At 43.7% G+C, this 23,147-nt stretch overlaps 1 protein-coding gene across 2 annotated transcripts in view; it reads right to left on the reverse strand.

Moving 5' to 3' along the window:
- Nucleotides 1-5,478, reverse strand: part of NEBL (nebulette) — a 416,787-nt gene extending 411,309 nt beyond the window's left edge. The window contains exons 1-2 of one of the 2 annotated variants that reach the window (XM_075922493.1): nucleotides 4,837-5,478; nucleotides 3,346-3,440 (exon numbers count right to left, since the gene is read on the reverse strand). In XM_075922493.1, the coding sequence (XP_075778608.1) occupies nucleotides 3,346-3,440; nucleotides 4,837-4,905 (164 nt within the window). In that variant the 5' untranslated portion in view covers nucleotides 4,906-5,478. The remainder of the gene's footprint in view (nucleotides 1-3,345; nucleotides 3,441-4,836) is intronic. The other variant, XM_075922494.1, reaches the window with a different exon arrangement.
- Between the last annotated feature and the right edge of the window lie 17,669 nt (nucleotides 5,479-23,147).

Raw genomic sequence — 23,147 nt, forward strand, 5'->3', positions numbered from 1 at the left:
TTATATCGCCCGGCAGAAAAAACTTTTTATATAGAATTATAGAACACTAGAACTGTGACTGTAGGGGATCTGAAGAGATCATTGAGTCCAGTCCCTTGGCAGGACCCAATACCATCTAGACCATTCCTGACAGATGTCTATCTAACCTGTTCTTAAATATCTGCAGAAGTGGAGATTCCACAACCTCCCTAGGCAACTTATTCCAGTGTTTAAACACCCTGACAGGAAGTTTTTCCTAATGTCCAACCTAAACCTCTCTTGCTGCAGTTCAAGCCCATTGCTTCTTGTCCTATCTTCAGAGGCCAAAGAGAACAATTTTTCTCCCTCTTCCTTGTGACACCCTTTTAGATAACTTAAAACCACTATCATGTGCTCTCTGTCTTCTCCTTTCCAAACTAAACAAGCCCAACTCTTTCAGTCTTCCTTCATAAGTCATCTTCTCTGACCTTTAATCATTCTTGTTGCTCTTCTCTGGACCTTCTCCAATATCGCCACATCTTTCTTGAAATGTGGTGCCCACAACTTGACACAATATTCCCATTTAGGCCTACTAAGTGCAGAGTACAGTGGAAGAATGACTTCTTGTGTCTTGCTCACAAGATTCCTGTTAATGCATCCCACAATCATGTTTGCTTTTTTTGTAACAGTGTCACACTGTTGACTCATATTTAGCTTCTGGTCCACTATGACGCCTAGATTCCTTTCTGCAATACTCCTTCCTAGACAGTCGCGTCCCATATAGAGAGAGATAATCAACTTGAAACTACTTAGGAAGTTTTAAGTGAGCAGAATATTAGAGCTGAAATGTGCCCATGACAAAAAATATAAAAATGGGCTCTTTCAAAAAAAGTACCAAAGCATCATGGATTTGCAATGACTTTGTCCAAAAGACAACCTTTCCAACAGCAAAGGACCATTCAGAACCAAATTGGGCCACTGATTTAATACTGCTGATTCAAGGGCTTTGTCTACACTGCAGAGTTTTTGCACAAGAAGCTTTTTTGCGGAAGAGATCTTTTGTAAAAATGTCTTGTACAAAACTGTGTCCACACCTCAAAAGCACATCACAAAAGCAATGTGTTTTTGCGCAAGAGCATACACACTGCACGGACACTCTTGCACAAGAAAGTTCTGATGGCCCTTCACAGAATGGCCAACAGAGCACTTGTGCTTTTTGTGATAGTCTCTTTTTGCGCAAGAAATCCCCGTTGAACATCCACATACACCTTTTTGCATAAGAACTCTTGTGCAAAGGGGAGTTATGCCTCATAGAAGGAGATATACCTACACCGCAAAAAGCCCTCTCTTCTGTCGATTGACTGTAGATTTTCTTGTGCAAAAACGTGATTGAGGTGTGGCTGCTCCGCAGGTTTTTGTGCAAAAATGGCGGGTTTTGTGCAAAAACCCTGTAGCATAGACATAGCTAAAGGAAAGTGTGCTACCTACTGAAACACCAACACCACTAACTTTGTAACCCTGTTTTTATCTTGTAACTATTGACTAAACCTCTCTGTGTGTCATGTAAGGCTACGTCTAGACTACATCCCTCTAAAAATGAGGTTTACAGGATCTTTCAAAAAGCGCCCTGTTTTCGAAAGAACCACATCTAGACTGCGTTTTCAATTTCAAAATAGCGCCATTATGTGATTTTCCAAATGAAGCGCAGGATATTTACATTTGCACTTTTGAAATGCTTCATTTGCACTTTCGAAGTGCTTCACTTACATTCCTCTACCAACAGAGGGATGTAGTCTAGACGTAGCCTTAGGGTACGTCTAGACTACATGCCTCTGACGACAGAGGCATGTAGATTAGACTACCAGGCATAGGAAAATGAAGTAGCGATTTAAACAATCGCCGCTTCATTTAAATTTACATGGCTGCCGTGCTGAGCCGATCAGCTGTTTGTCGGCTCAGCGCAGTAGTCTGGACGTTCTGCGGTCGACATCAAAGGCATTTGTCGACCTCCCAGGTATGCCTCAGACTACCGCACTGGATCGTCCAGACTACCCTGCTGAGCCGACAAACAGCTGATCGGCTCAGCGCAGCAGCCATGTAAATTTAAATGAAGCGGCGATTATTTAAATCGCCGCTTCATTTTCCTATGCCTGGTAGTCTAATCTACAGGCCTCTGTCAACGTACCATTAGAGGGTTCACAGAACCCTACAGGAAGAACTAGGAACTTACGGATAAGAAAATAAATTCTTAAATGTTACACACGCTCAAAGGAGAATCTTCAAATGTTGACAGCAGAGCAACAACATTTATAGAAAATGTTCATATTTTTACAGTACACAGGGATTTTATGTTTATTTTTAAATGATTTTATCATGGAAGAGGACAAACATAAGCTAGTTACAAATTATTGGAATGTTCACTCCATAGTGAAGTGTTACAGTGATGAAATAAAATATGATACTTTTTACAAATTTCATTTATTAATATTTTTGACATGGATTAGCATGGAAATTATCACAATGAGCATATACTTTAAAGGGACATAGATGTCAAATCTGGTCCATGTTTTATAAAAAAACCCACATCTTTGTACAAAAGCAAAGAATATTTGTAAAGCTTAATAAATATACATTCAAATGCACCTACCAAATGTAAAGGTTTGATACAAACAACATGTTTTACATACCAAAATATTCGCCTATAGTATTTGCAATCCAAACACAGAAGCACTGTACTAGTTTCTTAGAACTAGAAGATGAAATTGATCAGAATCAGACTCTAGTCAAAAGTGAAACTGATTAAGCTGTTTTGGATCTCAGTTCTGAGATAAATGCAGAAGGTAAGCAGATGGCAAGAACAGCAAAAAGTAAAATGAATTTTAAAAATATTCAACTTTAGTAATACAAGATGTTGTTTGAACAACAGAAATTTACACAAGGGTTTTATACAAATATATAATTTTTGTTAAATTTTACAATTTTACAAATAACATTCTTACCAGAAACGAACATTTTTTAATTTAAAATACCGATGATAGGCCTAAACATGCATTGAGCTCTGTGTGTGGGTGAATCTTTCTATCCTTGCAGATTTCATTGATATTAATGGGGCTCAGCATTGTGGTCTAATCATCCTCATTGAAGAATGTGGTTTTATGCAGTAATTTGATATAATAGCACATACATTAGAACAGTCAATAGACATCATAATCTTTATTAAAACCAAAATATACCCTGCTGTTTAGGACTGCTCTGCCACACCTAGTTATCACCAGTTAACTAACTGTTTTTTAAAGCAATACAACTTATGATTGTGCTCCGATTATCTCCCCAACCAGCTATTTTCTCTAATACATTTGTGCAAGACTTGACATTCATAATACTTACGCATTGCAATATGGTTTCTTTTCATATCCTTTGTAGTTGTTCATGTTTAAAGCCATTTTGCATACCTCACAATGGAAACATCCTTTATGCCAGTACTGCCAAGAAATGTTAAATTATAGTTAATTAAAATATTGACATTTCCTGGGCTGATTTTTGAAGTTACATTAAGTATTTATATACAATTTTGAGTCAATTCTTTTGCAAACTAGAAGAGGATTTTACCATGAAGACACGTAAGTATTTTTGTAAATTAAAGAGTTTTACTTTCATATGCAACTGTAAGCACTTCTGAAACTACTGAACAATGTATGGGATTTAGAATTAAGTGAATGCCAAGATCTCAGCGGCTTAACCTCACAAGAATTATTTTAAGGGCACCTAGAGCAGAATTTTGACATGTTGATTAGTACAATATCAATAAAAATGTTTTATAAAAATGTCAATATTATATGTGTAAAACGACTAATCAATACAGTTGTAGGTACACTAAATATAGTATTTCATCTAATAGCCATTAGTCCCTTTACAGGGTGTATGGGGGTGTCAAGCTGGAGCATCCCACACAGTTTTAATGCATGTACACTTATGAAATGATGGGGTTTCATGATAAGTAATAGTAAAAAGGAATAATATCAAGAGTAAGGTCATCTATTTTGCCCTGGTGTGGCCACAATAGAATAGCTGAGAGATACACTGTTTAAGCATCTCAGCTGCGTCAACCTGGAAAGGAATCTGCTATAGCTGGTAGGGGTTTCACTTTTAAATATAACTTCCTCTATGGAAAGAGAAAAGAAAATGATCCTATGATCTACTCTTTACAACGCTGTCCTATTAGATTTAAGAGCTATCGTCTGAAACAAATCATAAAACCCTCTTGTATCTTGGCTGGTGAATAGGCATTTGAATCTTGATCTCACTTCTGTGCTCCCCAGCTTGTATTCATAGCAATGCGTCAGCAGCGGCAGTGCTATGACATCTTAATTACTATCTTCCTATTTCCTTCTGATTAGAAGAGGAGCAGATTGCAGCGCAGTGACAGGCAAAGGTGCGGTACTTTATTTGCAATCTGCAGGTATTTTACACTCCCTGTTTTTTTTTTTAAAGCCACATCAGTGAGATCCCTGCAGCAGGAGCGGAGCTCCCAGCAAGAACGATACTATTGCGCCGCTTCTCCAAGGCGACTGCCCCCTTTCCCTAGTGACTAAACATTAACCCTTCCGAACACCTCTCTCGGCGCCCCCACCCCAGCCCCAGTAGGGGCGCCTGCTTTAGGAGGCGGTTTGCTGTATTTCGCTCATTTCACACGCTGTACTTATTCCAGCAGGCAAAATGGTGATACTTGGGGGGGGAGCACATCCCAGTGACACCCGCATGGTCACTAGCCTCAGCTCCCCCCGCTCCCCCATCTATCACCTCCTCCCTTGTCGCCCCCCCCCCCCGCCACGTCCTCCCGCTCCCCAGGCCCCAGCCCCTCGGCGGGGCGCCCCGCACCTTGTCCAGGCAGTTGACTTTTTCCGTGGGATAGACGACTTTGCCACAGCGGGCGCACTGGGGGTTCATGTTCAGGCTCCTGGCGAGCGGCGGCGGCTCTGCAGCTGGCCCCGGTGTTGCAAGCAGCTCCCGAGAGCCGCTGTGGCATCCCCGCCTCGCGCGGACGAGAGGGCAGCGGAGCTGGGCGTCCTCAGGGGCGGCGGCGGGCGGGCGAGAAGGTCATCGGCGGAGGCGCCGCTCCAGCTGACTGCAGCGCGGCAGCATGTGCGAGTGGGCGGGAGGGGAGCCCGTGTCCCCCGCCTGCCTCCACCCTCCTTCTCCTCCTCAGCTCGGTGCCTGCGCTCTGGGCTCCCCGCTCCGACGGGCTGGTGACTCACGCTGCTCAGCGCTCCCGGCGCCCTTCGCCGCGCAGCAACCAGCCAAACCCACTAACGCGCCGCTCCGGCGCCCGCGCTGCAGCCAACCCGGGCTCCGAAACTCAGCCGGGCGCCCCCCTGCGCTGTGGGCAGCGGCCGCAGCCTCTCTGTTGCGGGGGCCGCGTCAGCCGCCGAGTGGCCGGAGGGAGAGCGGGTGACACGATGGTCAAAGAGCGTCAACTCGGGCTGGAAAGGGATGGTTGGGGTGGGCTGTGGCCCTAGGACACGCCTCGAACAGCCCTGCCTGAGCGGAGGGGAGAAGCTAAACTCACAGCTGCTTATTGGCATTTTGTAGCCATACTGAGGGTTGCCAACCCTGCAGGATTGTCCTGGAGCCTTCAGGACTTAAAGCACCTCATGGTCTTGCTATGGGGGCAGGGAACTGGACTTGAAGATCTCTGCCTGTCCCTTCCAGTTCTAGTATTCTATGATTCTATGTAATAAAACCTCCAGGAATCCTCCAACCAAACTTGGCAGCCCTTTGTATTTCCATAACCCCATTCATTGGGGCAATTATCACATTTTACAGATCTAGGCCAAGAGCCTGAAGTTAGAGCCCCACCAATGAGTCTCTCCTGGTGAGCTGCAGGAGGGGAACACTAAGGGTATGTCTACACAGCAACTGTTATTTCAATAACAGTCATTCTGAAATACTACAAGCAGTTATTTTGACAATGTCAAAATAATGTTGAGCTGGAGGACTTCCTACTCTAACTCCTGTAATCCTCACTGTAGGAGGAGTAAGGGAAGTCCGAGGAAAAATACTATTTCCCCGACTTCCTGCAGTGTAGACCAGCAAAAGCTGAAATAAGCTATTTTGACTTAGGCTATGCAATTTACATAGCTCCAATTGTGTGGCTTATTTCAGGTTTAGCCCTACTATGTAGATGTGCTCTAATTTTCCAGGATTATACTGTGATCATCTCCAGTGTATATAACCATCTCTCTGGGGTTGGGTGGAGAAAAGAAATTCCCTTTTGCAAAGGAATTTGAAAATATGACTTTCTTTTGAATTGGAACAAAACTCAAACTCCACAAAGGAAAAATTTCAGTGAGAATGGAATCATTTTGGAACCATTCACTCATTTTGGTTTGATTGCAACTGTTTTATTTTATAATGATGCAATATTAAATAAGAGAAGCAAAAAATCATTTCAAAATGAAAAAATTGAAAGATTTCCTTCCCAAAATGTGAATATAGGGCATTTTGGCACTGTCTGAACTTCAGCTTTTTCTGCAAAATAAAATTTTGGCAAAATCAGTACAATTTTGTGAAGCAGTTTGATTGGACAGCTTTTTCTGACTGAAAAATGGTTCTAATCACAGTTTTTCCAACTAACTTTATGCCTGACAAAAGTATGTCAAGCCATGTCAGAATCAATACATAAGACTTTGGTTTCCTCATCCCTCGAGCCAAGAATTTTTCACTTTCTTATCATTACACCCTCTACTACCTGGCCTAACTTTGTTAGGCCCTGCACAGATTGAGCAGTACTTACACATACCATTAGTCCCATCAAGTACTCACATATGTAAGTACCACTCAGTCTGAGTGATGCTGGCAGAATCAGATATGTTAACAGTTTAGAAATTTATTTTAATCTAATCCTTACTAATGCTTGGGAAATCGCGTGGCAAAATTCTTGCATCTGTGACTTGAAAACAATCCTCTTTAACAAATTGGTATGCAAACCACCCCACCTGAAGCAATTTATCCATTGAAATGCAATCATTTCTGGGGTGAAGCACTAGAACTCTTTAACAGTGCATAGCAACACTGAACCATTTTGTGACAAGAAATGAAGATAAAGTCTATTTACAGTGAAATTTTATTAAGTAGTTAAAATAAAATCAACTAAACTAGAACTTGGCTATACCCCATAGTTTAACACCCCAACTCCTATAACAGGAGATGTGGGATCTTTAATTACAATTTTTACATTTACCCCATGAATTGTTTTCAAGCATGGTAAGTACTGCCAAATGAATTCATTACAATTGCATTTAGAATAGTATAAAAATAAATACCTAGTCAATGATGAGGTCACGTAACATAAGCTACAAGTGGTAGAGTTTGAGTTTCTATCTCCTTTAGATATAAATAATTTAAACCCAGTAAAGTAAGAATGTGCAGATTGTGTTTTTGCAGAGAAAACAGATTTGTAGAAAAATAGGAAAATAAATACCATCTATTCTAACTTTTTTGGTGTAATACAACATGGTAAACCATAGCCCAACAAGTGCACCAGTCCTGTAATCTAATCTGTGTAAGTAACAGCACTGCCAATCCCAAAAGTTCAAGAATCAAAATTTCTTTTAATTTAAATGTTTTATGAATTCCTGTCTATAAAATGGGTAAATTCTAAATTGCCTCTCCTAACATAGAGACATAGGGCTCGCACATACATATTAACAGAAGTCTGTGGAACAGCTAGGGCTAGAAGTCACAGTTTCTTGGCTTGCAATTCAGTGTATGTTCCCTTAGGCATCACAAAATTGCACAAAGATCCTCTGTGAAAATCACAAAGGCAGGAGTTATGAAAAGCTCCTAAAGCTTAAGTCTCACTTGCAGTAAATGTGCAAAAATCGGCATAGTATAAATCTTTCTGCGTGCACTGAGATCCATTGAACACAATGGGGCTGTGTTTTGGCATAAAAACCCATCTTTGCAGAGATCAGACTTAAGGATGGAGACTTATGCTTGCTAGCAGGAACCTAGCTGCTTTTCTGCTGGGGCAACAGTTCTATCAAACTAAGACCGTTGCTTACTTTTTCAGGGCTTAGAAAAATGATTTTTTCCCATTGGTTCGTGCAGTTTTAATCATGTTTTCTGAAAGAGAGCTAAACATGCTTTGTCCTGTCTTACATGTGCAATTAAACTGTTCAGCACTGCTTCAGCTGCACTCATTGTCATCTCTGGATCATTTGCCTATTGTTAACAGGTTATAGAGGTGGTGGGCAACAAAACATCAGTAGATTAAATTACTCAAATGTTCCACTCTAAAAGATTACAGTTAAAATGGCTTTGGATTTATTGGTAATGATACTGAGTTCCTATCTCATCTTTCACTGATCTTTCTTCACATCTTTCTACATCAAGTATGCTCCTTTTACAAGTAAAAGGTTGGGACTACTTGCAAAGTAAGGTACTACACTAGGAGTGGGCAAAATAGGCCCAATGGCTGGATCCAGCCCACCAAGCCACTGGATCTGGTCCAAAGCTCAGTGGGAGCCTCGGCCAGTCTCTCTTCCTGTCCCTTCCCTGCAGGGTTCTCAGAAAAGCTGGCTCTGGGACCATGTGTGCTGCTCTGAATGTTGCAAATCTATGAGGAAGAAGAGTCTTCTCATGCTACTCCTACTCAGCACAATCTTGCAGATCCCATTGGCCCGTTTCCAGCCAATGGGAGCTGCCTGTTTTCAGGACAGGCAGTCTGTGATGTACCCATCCTCGTCCTTACCCTGGGTTCACAAGTTTCAGAGCAGCACCCATGCCCTCTGGGTGTTCTGGGATAGGGCAGGCAGGGAGCCTGGCTGAGGAATCTGCTGAGCTGCTGGCCAAGAGCCCCCCAAGTAAGCACCTCAGTCTATTCCTCTCCCCGACCCTCAGTTTCACCCTCTTGGCCTCCTACGTCACATAACCCAAACCCTCTGTACCCCTGCTCCTGCACCCAGACTTTGAACCCCAAGCCTTTGCCCCAAGTCACAACCCAAATCCCTGCACCCACTCCTGCACTCCTATCCCAGGTCACAATCCCCTCCCAGATCCTGCACCCCCTCCTATACCCAGGAGCAGCTCGAAGAAAGCTGCTGGCAACTGGCGCCCTAGGCGGAACGCACAATCAGCGCCCCCACCTCCACAGCCCTCAATGGCGTGACGTCATCATTGGGCGCTGTGTTAAATGCGGCGCCCTAAGCAACTGCCGAGGTTGCCTACATCCACAGGCCACCCCAGCCTATACCCCTCCTCTAGGTCAGAATCCTCTGCACCCATACCACTTCCCGGTTCCTGCATCCCCTCTTTCACCTCTGTTCCCTGTCCAGGTCAAAACCCCTTCCTTCACCCAAATTCCCTCTCAGACCCCACAGCCCCTCCTGAACCACAATCCCTTACCCCAAGCTCCCTTCTACACCCAACCTCCTTCCTAGACCCCACACTTCCTCCATTAATACCATGAAGAGTGCAGCCCTTGACCTCTTACCAAATTCTTAGAGTGGCCCTCCATCAAAATTATTGCCCACCCCTGAACTATACTCAATATAAGGAAGGCAGAATTGGCCTGTTAGGCTTGGATATTGTCTAAAGTACCTAACAAATATTTTATAATGTGTTGACAGGAAGGATAGTCTTGCAGCCAAATTAAAGCTCTGGACAGGGAATCTGAGATGAAGCCTTTTGGTATTACTATAATACTGATAATAAATAATATTGTTGGAAAAGACTTTTCTGAAAGCTGTGTCTATACTTAACTATGTGGGTCAGAGAAAAAAAATAAAACTCAAATTGGCGGGCACAAGAAGAGACATTCGTTTTTCCACCCCCTCTGTCTGAATTTACTCTTAACCACATAAAAGAAGAAACTCCACAGAGTTACATTTCCAATAGGCAACAAACCTCGGTGCCAACTCTGCCCACATATATACACCAGCAACACCATCACAGGACCTAACCAGATCAGCCATACTGTCACTGGTACATTCTCCTGCACATCCACCAACGTAATATATGCCATCATGTGCCAACAATGCCCCACTGCTATATACATCGGCCAAACAGGACAGTCCCTACGTAAAAGAATCAATAGACACAAATCTGATATTAGGAATGGCAACATACAAAAACCTGTAGGGGAACACTTCAATCTTCCTGGACACACAATTGCAGATCTAAAAGTAGCCATCCTGCAGCAAAAAAACTTCAGGACCAGACTTCAAAGAGAAACTGCTGAGCTACAGTTCATCTTTAAGTTTGACACAATCAACTCTGGATTAAACAAAGACTGTGAATGGCTTGCTAACTACAAAAGCAGCTTCTATTCTCTTGGAATTCACACCTCCAGATCAGCTGCTAGAAGTGGGCCTCATCCTCCTTGATTGGATCCACCTGGTCATCTCCAGCCTGATCCTGGCCTGCATATTTATTCCTGCCTCTGGAAATTTCCACTACATGCATCTGACGAAGTGGGTCTTTGCCCACGAAAGCTTATGCTCCTACACTTCAGTTAGTCTATAAGGTGCCACAGGACTCTTCGTCGCATTTCCAATAGAAACAGCACAACTTTGACATGATTCTGCTTAATGCTATCTGGGGTGCTGTTACTGAAATGTGCATTTAAGTTGTCCATTGGGAAAATATCCACCATTTTATATCCTTCATATATACAAGTCAGAAGAAATATATCCTTCATATACGAGAGTCAGGGGACAAGGTAAGCCCAGAGGGTCTATGTCTTCATAGTGATCGAAATGTAGCCGTGTTAGTCTGGTGTAGCTGAAACAAAATACAGGACTATGTAGCACTTTAAAGACTAACAAGATGGTTAATTAGATGATGAGCATTAGCTCACAAACATTTACCTTCGCCCCCCCGCCCCCCCCCGCATCCCCCTTCTGTTCTGAAATTTGATTTGTCCTTTTCATATGTGTTCATTTTTTTTAATTGTATCCTTTGGTATATATGGTTGTGACTATTTTCTTCCACTATTTGATCTGAGGAAGTGGGTCTGGCCCACGAAAGCTCATCATCTAATAAACCATCTTGTTAGTCTTTAAAGTGCTACATAGTCCTGTACAGGCAGTCCCCGGGTTACGTACAAGATAGGGACCGTAGGTTTGTTCTTAAGTTGAATCTGTATGTAAGTCAGAACTGGCGTCCAGATTCAGCCGCTGCTGAAACTGACCGCCAGTTCTGACTTACATACAGATTCAACTTAAGAACCCCAAGCTTCCCCAAGTCAGCTGCTGCTGAAAGTGATCAGCGGCTGATTCCAGGAAGCCTGGGGCAGAGCAACTCTGCCTCGGGCTTCCTGTAGTCAGCGCTGGTCAGTTTCAGCAGCGGCTGACTTGGGGACACCTGGGGCAGAGCAGCTGGGGTGCTGCTGGGTTGCTCCAGTAGTACCGCTCCTCGGCGCTACTGGACCAACCCAGCAGCACCCCAGCTGCTCTGCCCCAGGCATCCTGATTCAGCCACTGCTGAAACTGACCAGCAGCGGCTGAATCAGGACCTGGGGCAGAGCAGCTGGGGTGCTGCCGGGTTGGTCCAGTAGTGCCCAGAGCGGCGCTGCAGGACCAATCGGCAGTGCCCCAGCTGCTCTGCCCCAGGGTCCAAAACAAAAGCCTGGTCTGCTGGGGGGGGGGCACACTAGCTGTGCCCCCCCCCCCCAGCAGACCAGGCACATGGGGAGCAGAGCCGCAGCGGCAGCGGGGTGCTGCGCCTCTGAGGCTTTGCTCTGGCAAAGTCTCAGAGGCGCGGGACCCCGCCGCGGCTGCGGCTTCAGTCCCGGTGCCTGTGGTCTGCTGGGGACAGTCCCCAGCAGACCACAGGCACCGGGGCTGAAGCGGCAGCAGCGGCGGTTCCCCGCGCTTCTGAGGCTTTGCTCTGGCAGACCAGGGGCACCGGAGCAGCTTACGAATGGGGCTTTCTCGCCCCGGAGCTCGCAGGTAGCAATCCGCCACCTCAACCTCCGGGGCGAGAAAGCCCCGTTCGTAAGTGCAGATCCGACATAAGTCGGATCCGCGTAAGTCGGGGACTGCCTGTATTTTGTTATGTCTTCATAGGTAACCTGGAACAAAAATATCATGGTTTAGAGGCCATTATTTTCTGTAACATGATTCCAACAATATGAATCTATGGTGAAATCTTGACATGTTTGTATAGAACGTTAACAGTGTTTTCTATTTAACTCTTGAAATAAAACAGATAGAGCTAGGAAATTCTAAAAGTGATCAATCACCCGAGTTTATCACATGGGCTGACTCTGCCACTTGAGTGTTATACAAAGTGGACAGTACAATTAGCAACAAGAATATTGTTAGCATAGCATATACAGAATTACTAATGGGCAGCCAATCATGTAGGGTCATACTCAGCAAGTATAAAATATAAAAATTAAAAAAAAATCACATCCTAGCTGAACTTTGCATATGCCTTTAGTACAGAGTGGACTGGAGTGAGAAACCAACATATTTCAGGGACAATTCCATTATTTTAGGTATAAAGGGGTAAGAATTTCCTATTGCTCATGGGGTCTCTCTTTTTGCCCTTTCAGGAATATTTGACTAAAATGTTCTCCTCAGATTCCAACACAAAACAGAGAGAGGTTTGATCTATACCTATGACAGTAGGGATAAAGTAAACTGAAATATGGCCTAGTAGGGAATGGCCTTGTCTCCAGGAACAACACATCATTAAAACAGAGGATTGTTAATACTCAGCTCACTAGGCTTGTGCACTGTTGGCTCAAACTGAAATGGCCCATTTTCAAATTTGTGAGAATAAAGCATATTCCAAAGGTTGCGTAGGTCAAATTCCGAGAGAGAGAGAGAGAAAGAGAGAGAGAGAGAGAGCGTAGCAACAGATGGGCACAGATTTGCTTTTCAAAGGGAGCGGCTGGGCATGCATAGAGTACAGTGCATGGGTGCACACACAAACAAGTGAGATAGGTTCAAGGATAGCCATACTAAGATTGTTTTGAAAACTGTAAGTTGATTTAAGTATGTGCAAACTGGATTTGGTTTTGACAGGCATAGCTCAAAAACATAGGGGCTACATCTACACTGGCCCCTTCTTCGGAAGAGGCATGCTAATTTCTAACTTTGGAATAGGGAAATCCGCGGGGGATTTAAATAACCCCCGCGGGATTTAAATAAACATGGCCGCCGCTTTTTTTCCGGCTTGGGGAAAAGCCAGAAAAGAGCGTCCAGACTGGCGCGATCCTCCAGAATAAAGCCCTTTTCCGGAATATCTCTTATTACTTGAAAGTAGGAATAAGAGATCCTCCGGAAAAGGGCTTTATTCCGGAGGATCGCGCCAGTCTAGACACTCTTTTCCAGCTTTTCCCCAAGCCGGAAAAAAAGCAGCAGCCATGTTTATTTAAATCCCGCGGGGGATATTTAAATCCCCCGCGGATTTCCCTATTCCAAAGTTAGAAATTAGCATGCCTCTTCCGAAGAAGGGGCCAGTGTAGACATAGCCAGGTAGTGTGGGCTTTCAGCCAGGAAGCTACATCCATATGCTTTTGCCTGGCATTTTATGTTTTACACAGCCCAAACTATGCAACAGCAGTTGTCATAAGGTTCCCTAGCATAATGTGAGAGTTGGGGGTGCCTATACAACCTTTATATCAAGCCAAAATAGCATGTAGTTTTAGAACTTTCAGGGAATGAGCAGTATGAGTAGGTTCACTCAGTATAAACAGGTGGATCTGCTACTCCCACATAAGAACAACCATCCTGGTTCAGATCAATGACCCATCTAGCCCCTTATCCTGTCTTCCAACAGTGGCCAATGCCAGGTGCTTTGGAGAAAATGAACAAAATAAGTAATCAGATGACCCATCCCCATCACCCTTTCCCAGCTTCAGTCAAAGAGAGGCTAGGGATACTTCAGAGCATGGTTGTGTATCCCTTCCCATCCTGGCTAATGCCCACTGATGGACCTATCCTCAATGAACTCATTTACAATAAAAGCTATTTTATCCAGCATGCTGGGGACTTCTGTTCTTTATTATAGTTTCAACCAATTTGCCTGGTACCCAGGGGCATTGGGTGAAAGCTGAGCAGGGGAAGGCCCCACCCTAGAAGCCAAGCCCTGCCCACTCCCAGCCCACTCCTTCCTGGGCCAGGCCCTCCCTGGCAGCTGGGGAAGTTTACTACCAAGCTGAAGCCCTCCCCTTCCTCTCTGCCAGCTGGGCTGCCGAGCCAGGCTGCTGCACTACGGCCCCCTTCCTCCCCGGTGGCCAGGGGGAGCTTCCGAACCACAGTACCAGCCTTACCCAGAGGTGGCCCCAGCCTTAGATGGTAAAGCGTGTAGGCAGTTTTGAGAAGGCTGTGCCTTCCCTTTCCTACATTACCAACCACTCATGCTGATACTGAAGCTTGGCTTACCACTCTCACCAGTAATCTGGTACAGGAGCTGATTTAAATGGTAGGTTACATACCACAGTTAGTAGTTTACATTCATATTTAATAGTTCAATTTGATATTTGGGTTCCTTCAGAACTCTTGCATGAATACCATCTGATCCTGGTGCCTTGGTACTGTTTAGTTGATCAATTGGTTCCAAAATCTTCATTAATTACTCCTCAGTTTGGGACAATTACTCAATAATTTTCTCCTAAAAAGAATGGTTCAGGTTTGGGGAATCTCCCTCACATCTTCAGCTGCATAGACCAAAGCCAAGAATTAATTTAGTTTCTCCACAATGACCTTATTTTCCTTGAGTGCTCCTTCAACATCTCTATCATCCAGTGGCCCTCGGCTTCCTTCTGTTGTACTTTTTAAAAAATTGCTGTTACTTTTTGACTCTTTGGTGAACTGTTCTTCAGATTCTTTTTTGGCTTTCCTAATCATAATTGGCAGAGTTTATGCTCCTTTTTATTTTCTTAAATGGGATTTAACTTCTACATTTTAGAGGCCTTTTCACCTCTAACTGCTTCTTTTACTTTATTGGTTAGTCTCAGTGGCACTTCTTTTGTTCTCTTACTTTGTTTTTTAATGTGGGATATATATGTTTAAATTGAGCCTCTATTATAGTGCCTTTAAAAAGTTTCCATGAAGATTGCAGAGATTTCACTTTTGGCACTGTTCTGTTTAACTACTTTATTTTTGTGTAGTTCCCCTTTCTAAAATTAAAGCCTACCAAGGTGGGCTGCCTTTGTGTCCCCACTCCCCAGGAATGTTACATTTTAAATGTTAAATTTTATTATGTTATAATCCCTATTACCAGGCATTCAGTTATATTCAACTCTAGGATCTGTACTCTCCATTTAGGAATAAATCCTGTTATACATTCCAGGGCTATCTGCTCCAAGAAGCATTCATTTAAGGTGTCAAACTTTATTTCTGCATCCGAGCCTGTGGTGATATGTACACACTCAATATGGGCATAGCTGAAACCCCCCACTATTACCGAGGTTTTTTTTTTAATTTTTATAACTTTTCTAATCTCCCTGAGCATTTCACAGTCACTATCCTTATCCTGATAAGGTGGTTGGTAGTGACTGTCCCTATTGCACTATTCTTCAAATGTGGAATTACTATCCGTAGAGAGTCTATGGTACTATTTGGTTAATTTAAGATTTTTACTTCATTTGATTCTATGCTTTTTTCACATATAGTGCAATTCCCCCACCAATACAACCTATTTTGTCCTTCTGATATATTTTGTATCTCCTAAATCCAAGACTCTCTTATCCGGCAACATCTATGGTCTGGCAGGATTACAAATGTTTCTGGACCAGAAAGCCCCGGCGCCCGGGAGGGCAAGTCAGTTGTGAGTCCAACAGCAGGAAGCCCCACTATTGGGACTGGCGAGCCCTGTCCTGGAGAGCCCCAGCTGGGCATGGCACAAAAGGGCAGCCACAGAGCCCCAACCCGGCATGACAACAGCAGGGCAGCCACAGAGCCCCATCCATGGGAAGCCTCGGCTGGGCACAACAGCAGCAGGGCAACCATGGAGCCCCAACCCAGCAGGGCAGCTGCAGAGCCCCATCCCCAGGAAGCCCGGGCCAGCCAGGACAGAAGTGGGGCAGCCGTGGAGCCCCACTCCGGGAAGCCCCAGACAGTCGGGACAGAAGCAGTGCCACGACAGCTGGGGAGCTTCTTCCCCGGAGAGCCCCAGCCAGCTGGCAGAAGCAGGCCAAAGCAAGCCCAAGCCCTGTAGCAGCAGGGCTGGAGTGGAGCCAGCCAGAGGGAGGGCCAGTGTCCTGGGAGGCAGATGGCAGGGGACCTCCCCAATCTGGCAAATTCCCTCATTCGGGACAAGTCAGTTCCTAAGGGTGCTAGACCAGGGAGGTCTAACCTGTATTACTATGTCCCATTGATTATCATCTTTCCATCAAGTTTCTTTGATGCCTTATTATATCAATATCAACATTTAATACAAATCATTCAAATTCAGCCCCTTAGTATTTAGATTTCTAATATTTGCATATAAGCACTTTAAAAAAATATCACTTTTAGCTGGTTTGCCATTATTTAGTGTAATTGAATGGGACTCATTTTCATTTGACTGTTTCTGATCAGATTCTACCTATAGTTTATCATCTCCCATTTTCTCCTTCTCAATAGACCCAATCCTGTGATATGTACTAATGCTAGAGTTATGATTCTACAGCCTCATAAATTGAATAAATATGTTTTGTTTCTGTATTCTCCATCCAAAATATCTTCACTGGAAAGCTTTTGATCTACTTCAGTTATAAGTTTTACTCTCCTTATCCCTTCATAGTCAGAATTAAGAAACTTTGACCAAGAACTGCTAAAAAATCTCCAATCTGCAGCACTGGGACAACCCATCACCTACATCACCCACAAGGACATCACTCAAAGAATTACAATGCCAGTGGAACTAGATGCCGAAAAGGAGAGCCAATATGTTCCTAAAGTTCCATCTTAACCCCTCACAGATCTAAGCGGATCTCTTGTATTTGAGATCAGACTTTCTGCTTCTTCCATGGGCGAGATGAGAAGTGAGGATATTCTCTTTCTTTCTTTCTTTCTTTCTTTCTTTCTTTCTTTCTTTCTTTCTTTCTTACTCACACTCACACTCACACTCACACTCACTCTGATGCTGGAACCATTTCTGGAGTGGGGGTGCTGAGTTGTCGACCCCTGTCTGTGCCCTTCACACACACACACACTCACACCCAGAGCTGAGGTCAGCAGCCAGGACCCCACATATATGGTCTAGATGTGGCACCCCCAGGTACAGGACTTGCAGCTGGCTGGGACATGAGGGCGGATCAGGGTGGGGTAGAGCCTGGCAGCCTAGCAGGGGATGCAGCTGGTGGTGGGGCTAAGTAGGGCCAAGCAGGGGGCCAGTAGCAGAGCCCCCGGAGGAATGGGACTAGCAGCCAGGACCCTGGGCAGCAGGGGCATGAAGTTGGGATGGCCAATATCTGGGGATGCTGTAGCACCCCCTGGACACTTAGGCTGTGTCTACACTGGCCCCTTCTTTGGAATAGCCATGCTAATTTAGAACTTTGGAATAGGGAAATGCGCGGGGGATTTAAATATCCCCCGCGGGATTTAAATAAACATGGCCGCTGCTTTTTTTCCGGCTTGGGGAAAAGCCGGAAAAGAGCGTCCAGACTGGCGCGATCCTCCGGAGTAAAGCCCTATTCCAGAGGATCTCTTATTCCTTGAAAGTAGGAATAAGAGATCCTCCGGAATAGGGCTTTATTCCGGAGGATCGCGCCACTCTGGACACTCTTTTCCAGCTTTTCCCCAAGCTGGAAAAAAAGCGGAGGCCATGTTTATTTAAATCCCGCGGGGGATATTTAAATCCCCCGCGCATTTCCCTATTCCAAAGTTCTAAATTAGCATGGCTATTCCGAAGACGGGGCCAGTGTAGACGTAGCCTTACTTCCTGCACTGATTCACACATAGAGAAGAGCTGGAACAGAAGTGTACAATGAGAATATTGAAAAGTTCTATTCTCTTCATCTCCAGCATTCTTTGATGGGCACTTTCATGAAATAAATTATTGGGCCTATAATTAGGACTAATTTGTATACTCCATCTTAACACAGATCTCTCTCATGAGATTTTATGAACCTTGGAAAGGAAATACATGATTGCCTTTTCCATTTATTTTAAACGACTAATCATTTTCTAAAGCGGTTGTATTTAGAGATAATGCATTTTACAGATAGAGTATTATTTTTAGCTTGCAAAATATTTTGTATAATTGTATGAAGTCTGTGATTGAATGTAATATTCATGAAAATGAAGCACTGACTTAAGCAAGATATAATCGAAGCCAGGGTTTGCTATAACAAAAACAGTTGTTTCACTGCAACAGCTGCCTCCCCTGCTCCTCCCTGTATGTTTGTTTCATTATATATTGAGAGTGTATATACATTGCCTGATACAATGTGGCCCTAATCCTTGACTGAGTCCTCTATGTGCCACTACAGTAATAATAACTGGCAATGGCTCTGCCAACATCTACTCTTGGCCTGCTATTTTTATTTATTTTTGCCTTAGATAGCACCTATTAATGTCTAGGTACTATGCCATAATTATTAAAAACAAACAGAGTTCAAAACTCAAGAGCAGCCCTGCCCTTCATAAAAACTCTGTAGCAAGCTAAATACAATCATGCAGATATAAAAAAGAACAGAAATAAAATTGTATTTAACCAAAAATTCAACTGAGCAAAAATTAATTATTTTAGGCTGGACTTGGCCCAGATTCTCAATAATGCTGGATTGTGTGGTGATTTTCTAAATAAAATGTATATCTATAGACATACAAGTAAAGATTACTGTTACACCACTGAACATTTTCCTTTCTAACCTTGGGAAGTGTCACAACTAGCAACTTTGGTTTCCAAAAATGAATGGCTAATAATTTATCACTTAAATACATTATTCTAATATGTTACTAAAAAATTTTAAAGTGTGAAGTTTTAGGGGTTGGTTTGTTGATTGGTTTTTTCGCATTGCATTTTAAATTGTCTTAAATTGTATATTAGAAAAGAAAAATTAGTCAGTGAAGCTTGAGTGTTGCATAGTTATTTTACTCTGGAAAGCTCATCATTAATTTCTCCTTTGACCATGGAGCCATGTGTAAGAAACAGTGCACTCATCAAATGTTCTTAAACAATAGCTAGCCAGTAGTCTAGCACAGGAGCTAGCAACACATTGACTGTGTCTACATTGGTGCGATCTTGCGCAAAAGCCACTGGCCACAAGTTCTTGCGCAAGAACACTGACGTTCTCATGTATGAAATCAGGGCTTCTTGCACAAGAACTATGATGCTCCTGCTCAGGAATAAGCCCTTTTGTGCAACTGTTCTTGCGCAAAAAGGCCAGTGTAGACAGACAACATGAATTTCTTGCGCGAGAAAGCCCTATGGTTAAAATGGCCATCAGGGCTTTCTTGAGCAAGAGAACGTCAACACTGGCATGAATGCTCTTGAACAAAAGCACATCTCTTGCTCAAAAGCACATGCCAGTGTAGACGCTCTCCTGCACAACTACTTTAACGCAAGAACTCTTGTGCTAAAGAGTTTTTGCGCAAGATCATGCCAGTGTAGACGTAGCCATTGGGTGGAAATCCAGCTCTGGAACCTCGCCTAGACTTCAACTCTTTTTTTAGGAAGCAAAGAGAGCCACTATGACATGATCTTTTAAAGTTCTAAATTCAACAGAATTTTTTTATTTCTAATGATAAAAATCCCAATAATTGTTATAGTAGAACCCCTATTTTATATTAATGAAGGGAAACCCACCCCAAAACACAATTTTTGAAAAGTGTATAGCATATGCAAAAGCAGTAATTAAGAAAATACTGTGGATATCGCATTGAGCAATAATAAAATAGCACCTTCCTAATCAATGCCTAGATACTAACATGACTAACATTTTGTAAGGGGATGATCCAACACCCATTAAAGTCAATGAAAAGACTCCTACGGACATCAAAGGGTAGCAGATCAGACCATAAATACAATATATTAAATCAAATTATATAATGTGCACAGATTAAGAGGAGCCGCAATATGAAGTGGTAAGATTTGTGGACTTAGTGAATACTGTGATTGGAAGGGGCTCCAGAACTACTTGCAAACTCTGAGTGTCCTAGTCTTGTTTCAAAGTATTAATCAAAGTGTAGAAGGTAGCATATATACCTTTACAATTTTAGTGCTGGTTCGCAGTTTAGCAAGGTTCTCCTGCATTGTTTACAACTGAAATCTTGTGCATCACAAAAGAGAAAAAATAAAACTAGTTTTCAGATCATCTTTCCTTTTCAATCCATCAGACATTAGCAACATATTTGGCTCACCAAAGTTTGCCTATTAGAAGTCCACTATATTTGCATTGCTTTTTATGGGTCAATGGTTCTGAAAAATGTTGGTTTTGTGCAGTAAGGGATCTCAAAACAACTGTTGCAAGAAAAGATAAATTAGAATCCAGTAGTAATTATAATGACAAGAAAGTAATGCAGCAGGAAAACTATCCTGAAAGTTTTGCTTTCATCAGTTCTGGTCAGACAAGTTTATTTTGTTATAATTTCTTCTCCTAATCCTTTAAACCCTCAAGGGAAAGATCTTCAGGCCCCAGAACAAGAGAACATATGGTTAGATAAAAGCATAAGAAAAAACCTTTTACATCTATTACCCATGAATGACAGCCATAAAATTACTTCTAATAAGGAGGAACCAAAAAAACCCACCCTTCAAATTGTCAAGCTTTCAACTTTATACCACAGTATATCCAAATACATCATATTCTATCAATTAAATCTAATAACTGTCATCTGAAAGGGCTCTTTATGCCATTTTAGCATGACCATCAGCTAATCAGCCAAACCTTTCCAAATGAAAGACAGGAACTTGCCAAACCATCTCAGATACAACATACAAGATAAGAGGTTTCAACAATTGGTTAAATGGAGTGTGACATTTCTTTTAACTACTATATTCTTAGACAAAAATAAAAACTTAATTTTTCATATGATTGTAACCTCCAAGGAGATTACCTAAATTCCTGGATCTCTGACTGCTGGAAGCTCAGGGAGAGGCACACTGAGTTTGCCTTAGCTCCCCTTCCCTATCAGGGTCAGAGTCTGAGGGGCAACCCATAGGGGCTACGTCTACATTGGCATGATTTTCCGAAAATGCTTTTAATGGAAAAGTTTTCCGTTAAAAGCATTTTCGGAAAAGCACGTCTAGATTGGCAGGATGCTTTTCCGCAAAAGCACTTTTTATGGAAAAGCGTCCGTTGCCAATCTAGACACAGTTTTCCACAAAAAAGCCCCGATCGCCTTTTTCACGATCGGGGCTTTTTTGCGGAAAACAGTACTATGCTGTCTACACTGGCGCTTTTGCGCAAAAGTCTTTCGGAAAAAGACTTTTGACCGAACGGGAGCAGCATAGTTTTTCCGGAAAAGCACTGATGATTTTACATGAGATTGTCAGTGCTTTTCCGGAAATTCAGATGGCCTGTGTAGACAGCTGGCAATTCATCTGCTTTTGCGGAAAAATTTTGCGGAAAAACTTGCCAGTCTAGACACAGCCAGGGAGTGAGATGCCCTTCCCAAGGAGTTCAGGAGAGGGAGAAGAAGCCATTGTTTGAGGAGTCTGAAGCCAGCCAGGGCAAGGGGAGGGCTGGCTATGTGGGAGCTAGTAAGTCTCAGGCCTGCATGCAGGGTTTCCCCCTGAGAACTACCCTTGAGGGACCTGAAAGCAAGATCCCTCTGCTGCAGGGCCATCCTTAGGCATACACAGAGTACTCAGTTGCATAGGGCACGAGAATTTCTGGGACACCACTCTGCCGGAAGAAACAGGAAGCAGTGAGCAGGCAACAGCAGGGCTGCTGGGTCCTAGAGAGACACCAAAGCGCTGCCTGCAGCACAGTCTGAGGGAGTGTAGCCAGACATGAATCCCATCTTGTTTTTCCCCTCTCTCCCACCCCAGAGAGCAAGAGAAAGGCAGTCAGCCTTTGATGCCCTGGGAACGCAGGTGTGCTGCCTGTCCCTGACTCTACCATAAACAGAAACCAGACAGTAAATGGGCTAGCTGACGACTGGGAGGCCTCCCGTCGCCCTGATGGCTAGTACCAGTAATTGACACACCTGCACTGTCCCAGGAGAGGAATCTTCACCCATCACATACCAGAGGTGCCCATTGTCTGCATTTTCCCAGGTGTGAATTATGCTTTGCACCCTTCGTGGGAAACTTGGCGTTCAAAGCCATTTTTCCTAATTGGCCACTTGAGACCAGGAAGAAGCCTACGTGACCCAAGGGGAATAAAGAGGATTTAGTAGCCCACCCCATTTGAGCGCCAATCATCTACACCTGCTGGCAGGTATTGATTGTCTCCCGAGGTCTGTGGGACGCCCAACCTCGCCCTACTTCTTCCCAAGGGATTGAGAGAAAGACGCTGGCCACGCCAAGTCTGGAACGCAGGGGTGAGAATATATACCTCCTAGGTGTCTATTTTGCATGCATTTAATAAGAGCTCAGAGAACCAAAAGGGTTTCATGGTACCTGTAAGTGACTTCTTAGTGTAATTTCTGTCCTGTCCTTTGTAGTGGCTGTGTTATCTGTAACACAGTAGTAGCATTTAACAGCTAAGTTTACCCTGTAACAATAAAATAGTAACTGTTTAAGCTGTGACCTGACTCCTTCAGTTGCTGTAACAGAACCAAGCACAATTTTTAAAAAGAACTTCAGACGGTCATAAGTGACAGGTATAGGAAGAGCTTGGGCGTTTTGGATCGTATCACTCCCAGGTGACAGATCCGTTAGGGCATCTCTCAGTCTTCCCCAGACTGCCCACTGTGAAGGGATCCTGTATCCCAGTAGTAAAAATTTGAGGTGTAATAAGCTCTTCCTATAAACTCAGGGCATCTGTCAGCCTGTTGGCTGCCCTCTGTGATGGGACCCCGGTCCTAGCAGTAAAGTCATGGACATTAAACTCTTTTTGGGGGTGCCCTCCAGCCTCCTAGGCTGCCCACTGCGACGAGACCTTGCATCTCAGCAGTAGAAGACTTGGGTGTAACACACACACACACACACACACACACACTGCCCTGACCATCGGCTGACAGGGATGGGATTGGTTGCTGGGGTCTCTGGGAAGGGGAGGAGGTAGAGGTAGGGGAGGGGGAAAGAACTCACCTGTGTGACTCTCTCGTAAGGTGAGGCAAGCTGGCTGGGTGGCTCTG

Source organism: Pelodiscus sinensis, chromosome 2, assembly GCF_049634645.1.
Source record: "Pelodiscus sinensis isolate JC-2024 chromosome 2, ASM4963464v1, whole genome shotgun sequence".
Lineage (NCBI taxonomy): Eukaryota > Metazoa > Chordata > Testudines > Trionychidae > Pelodiscus > Pelodiscus sinensis.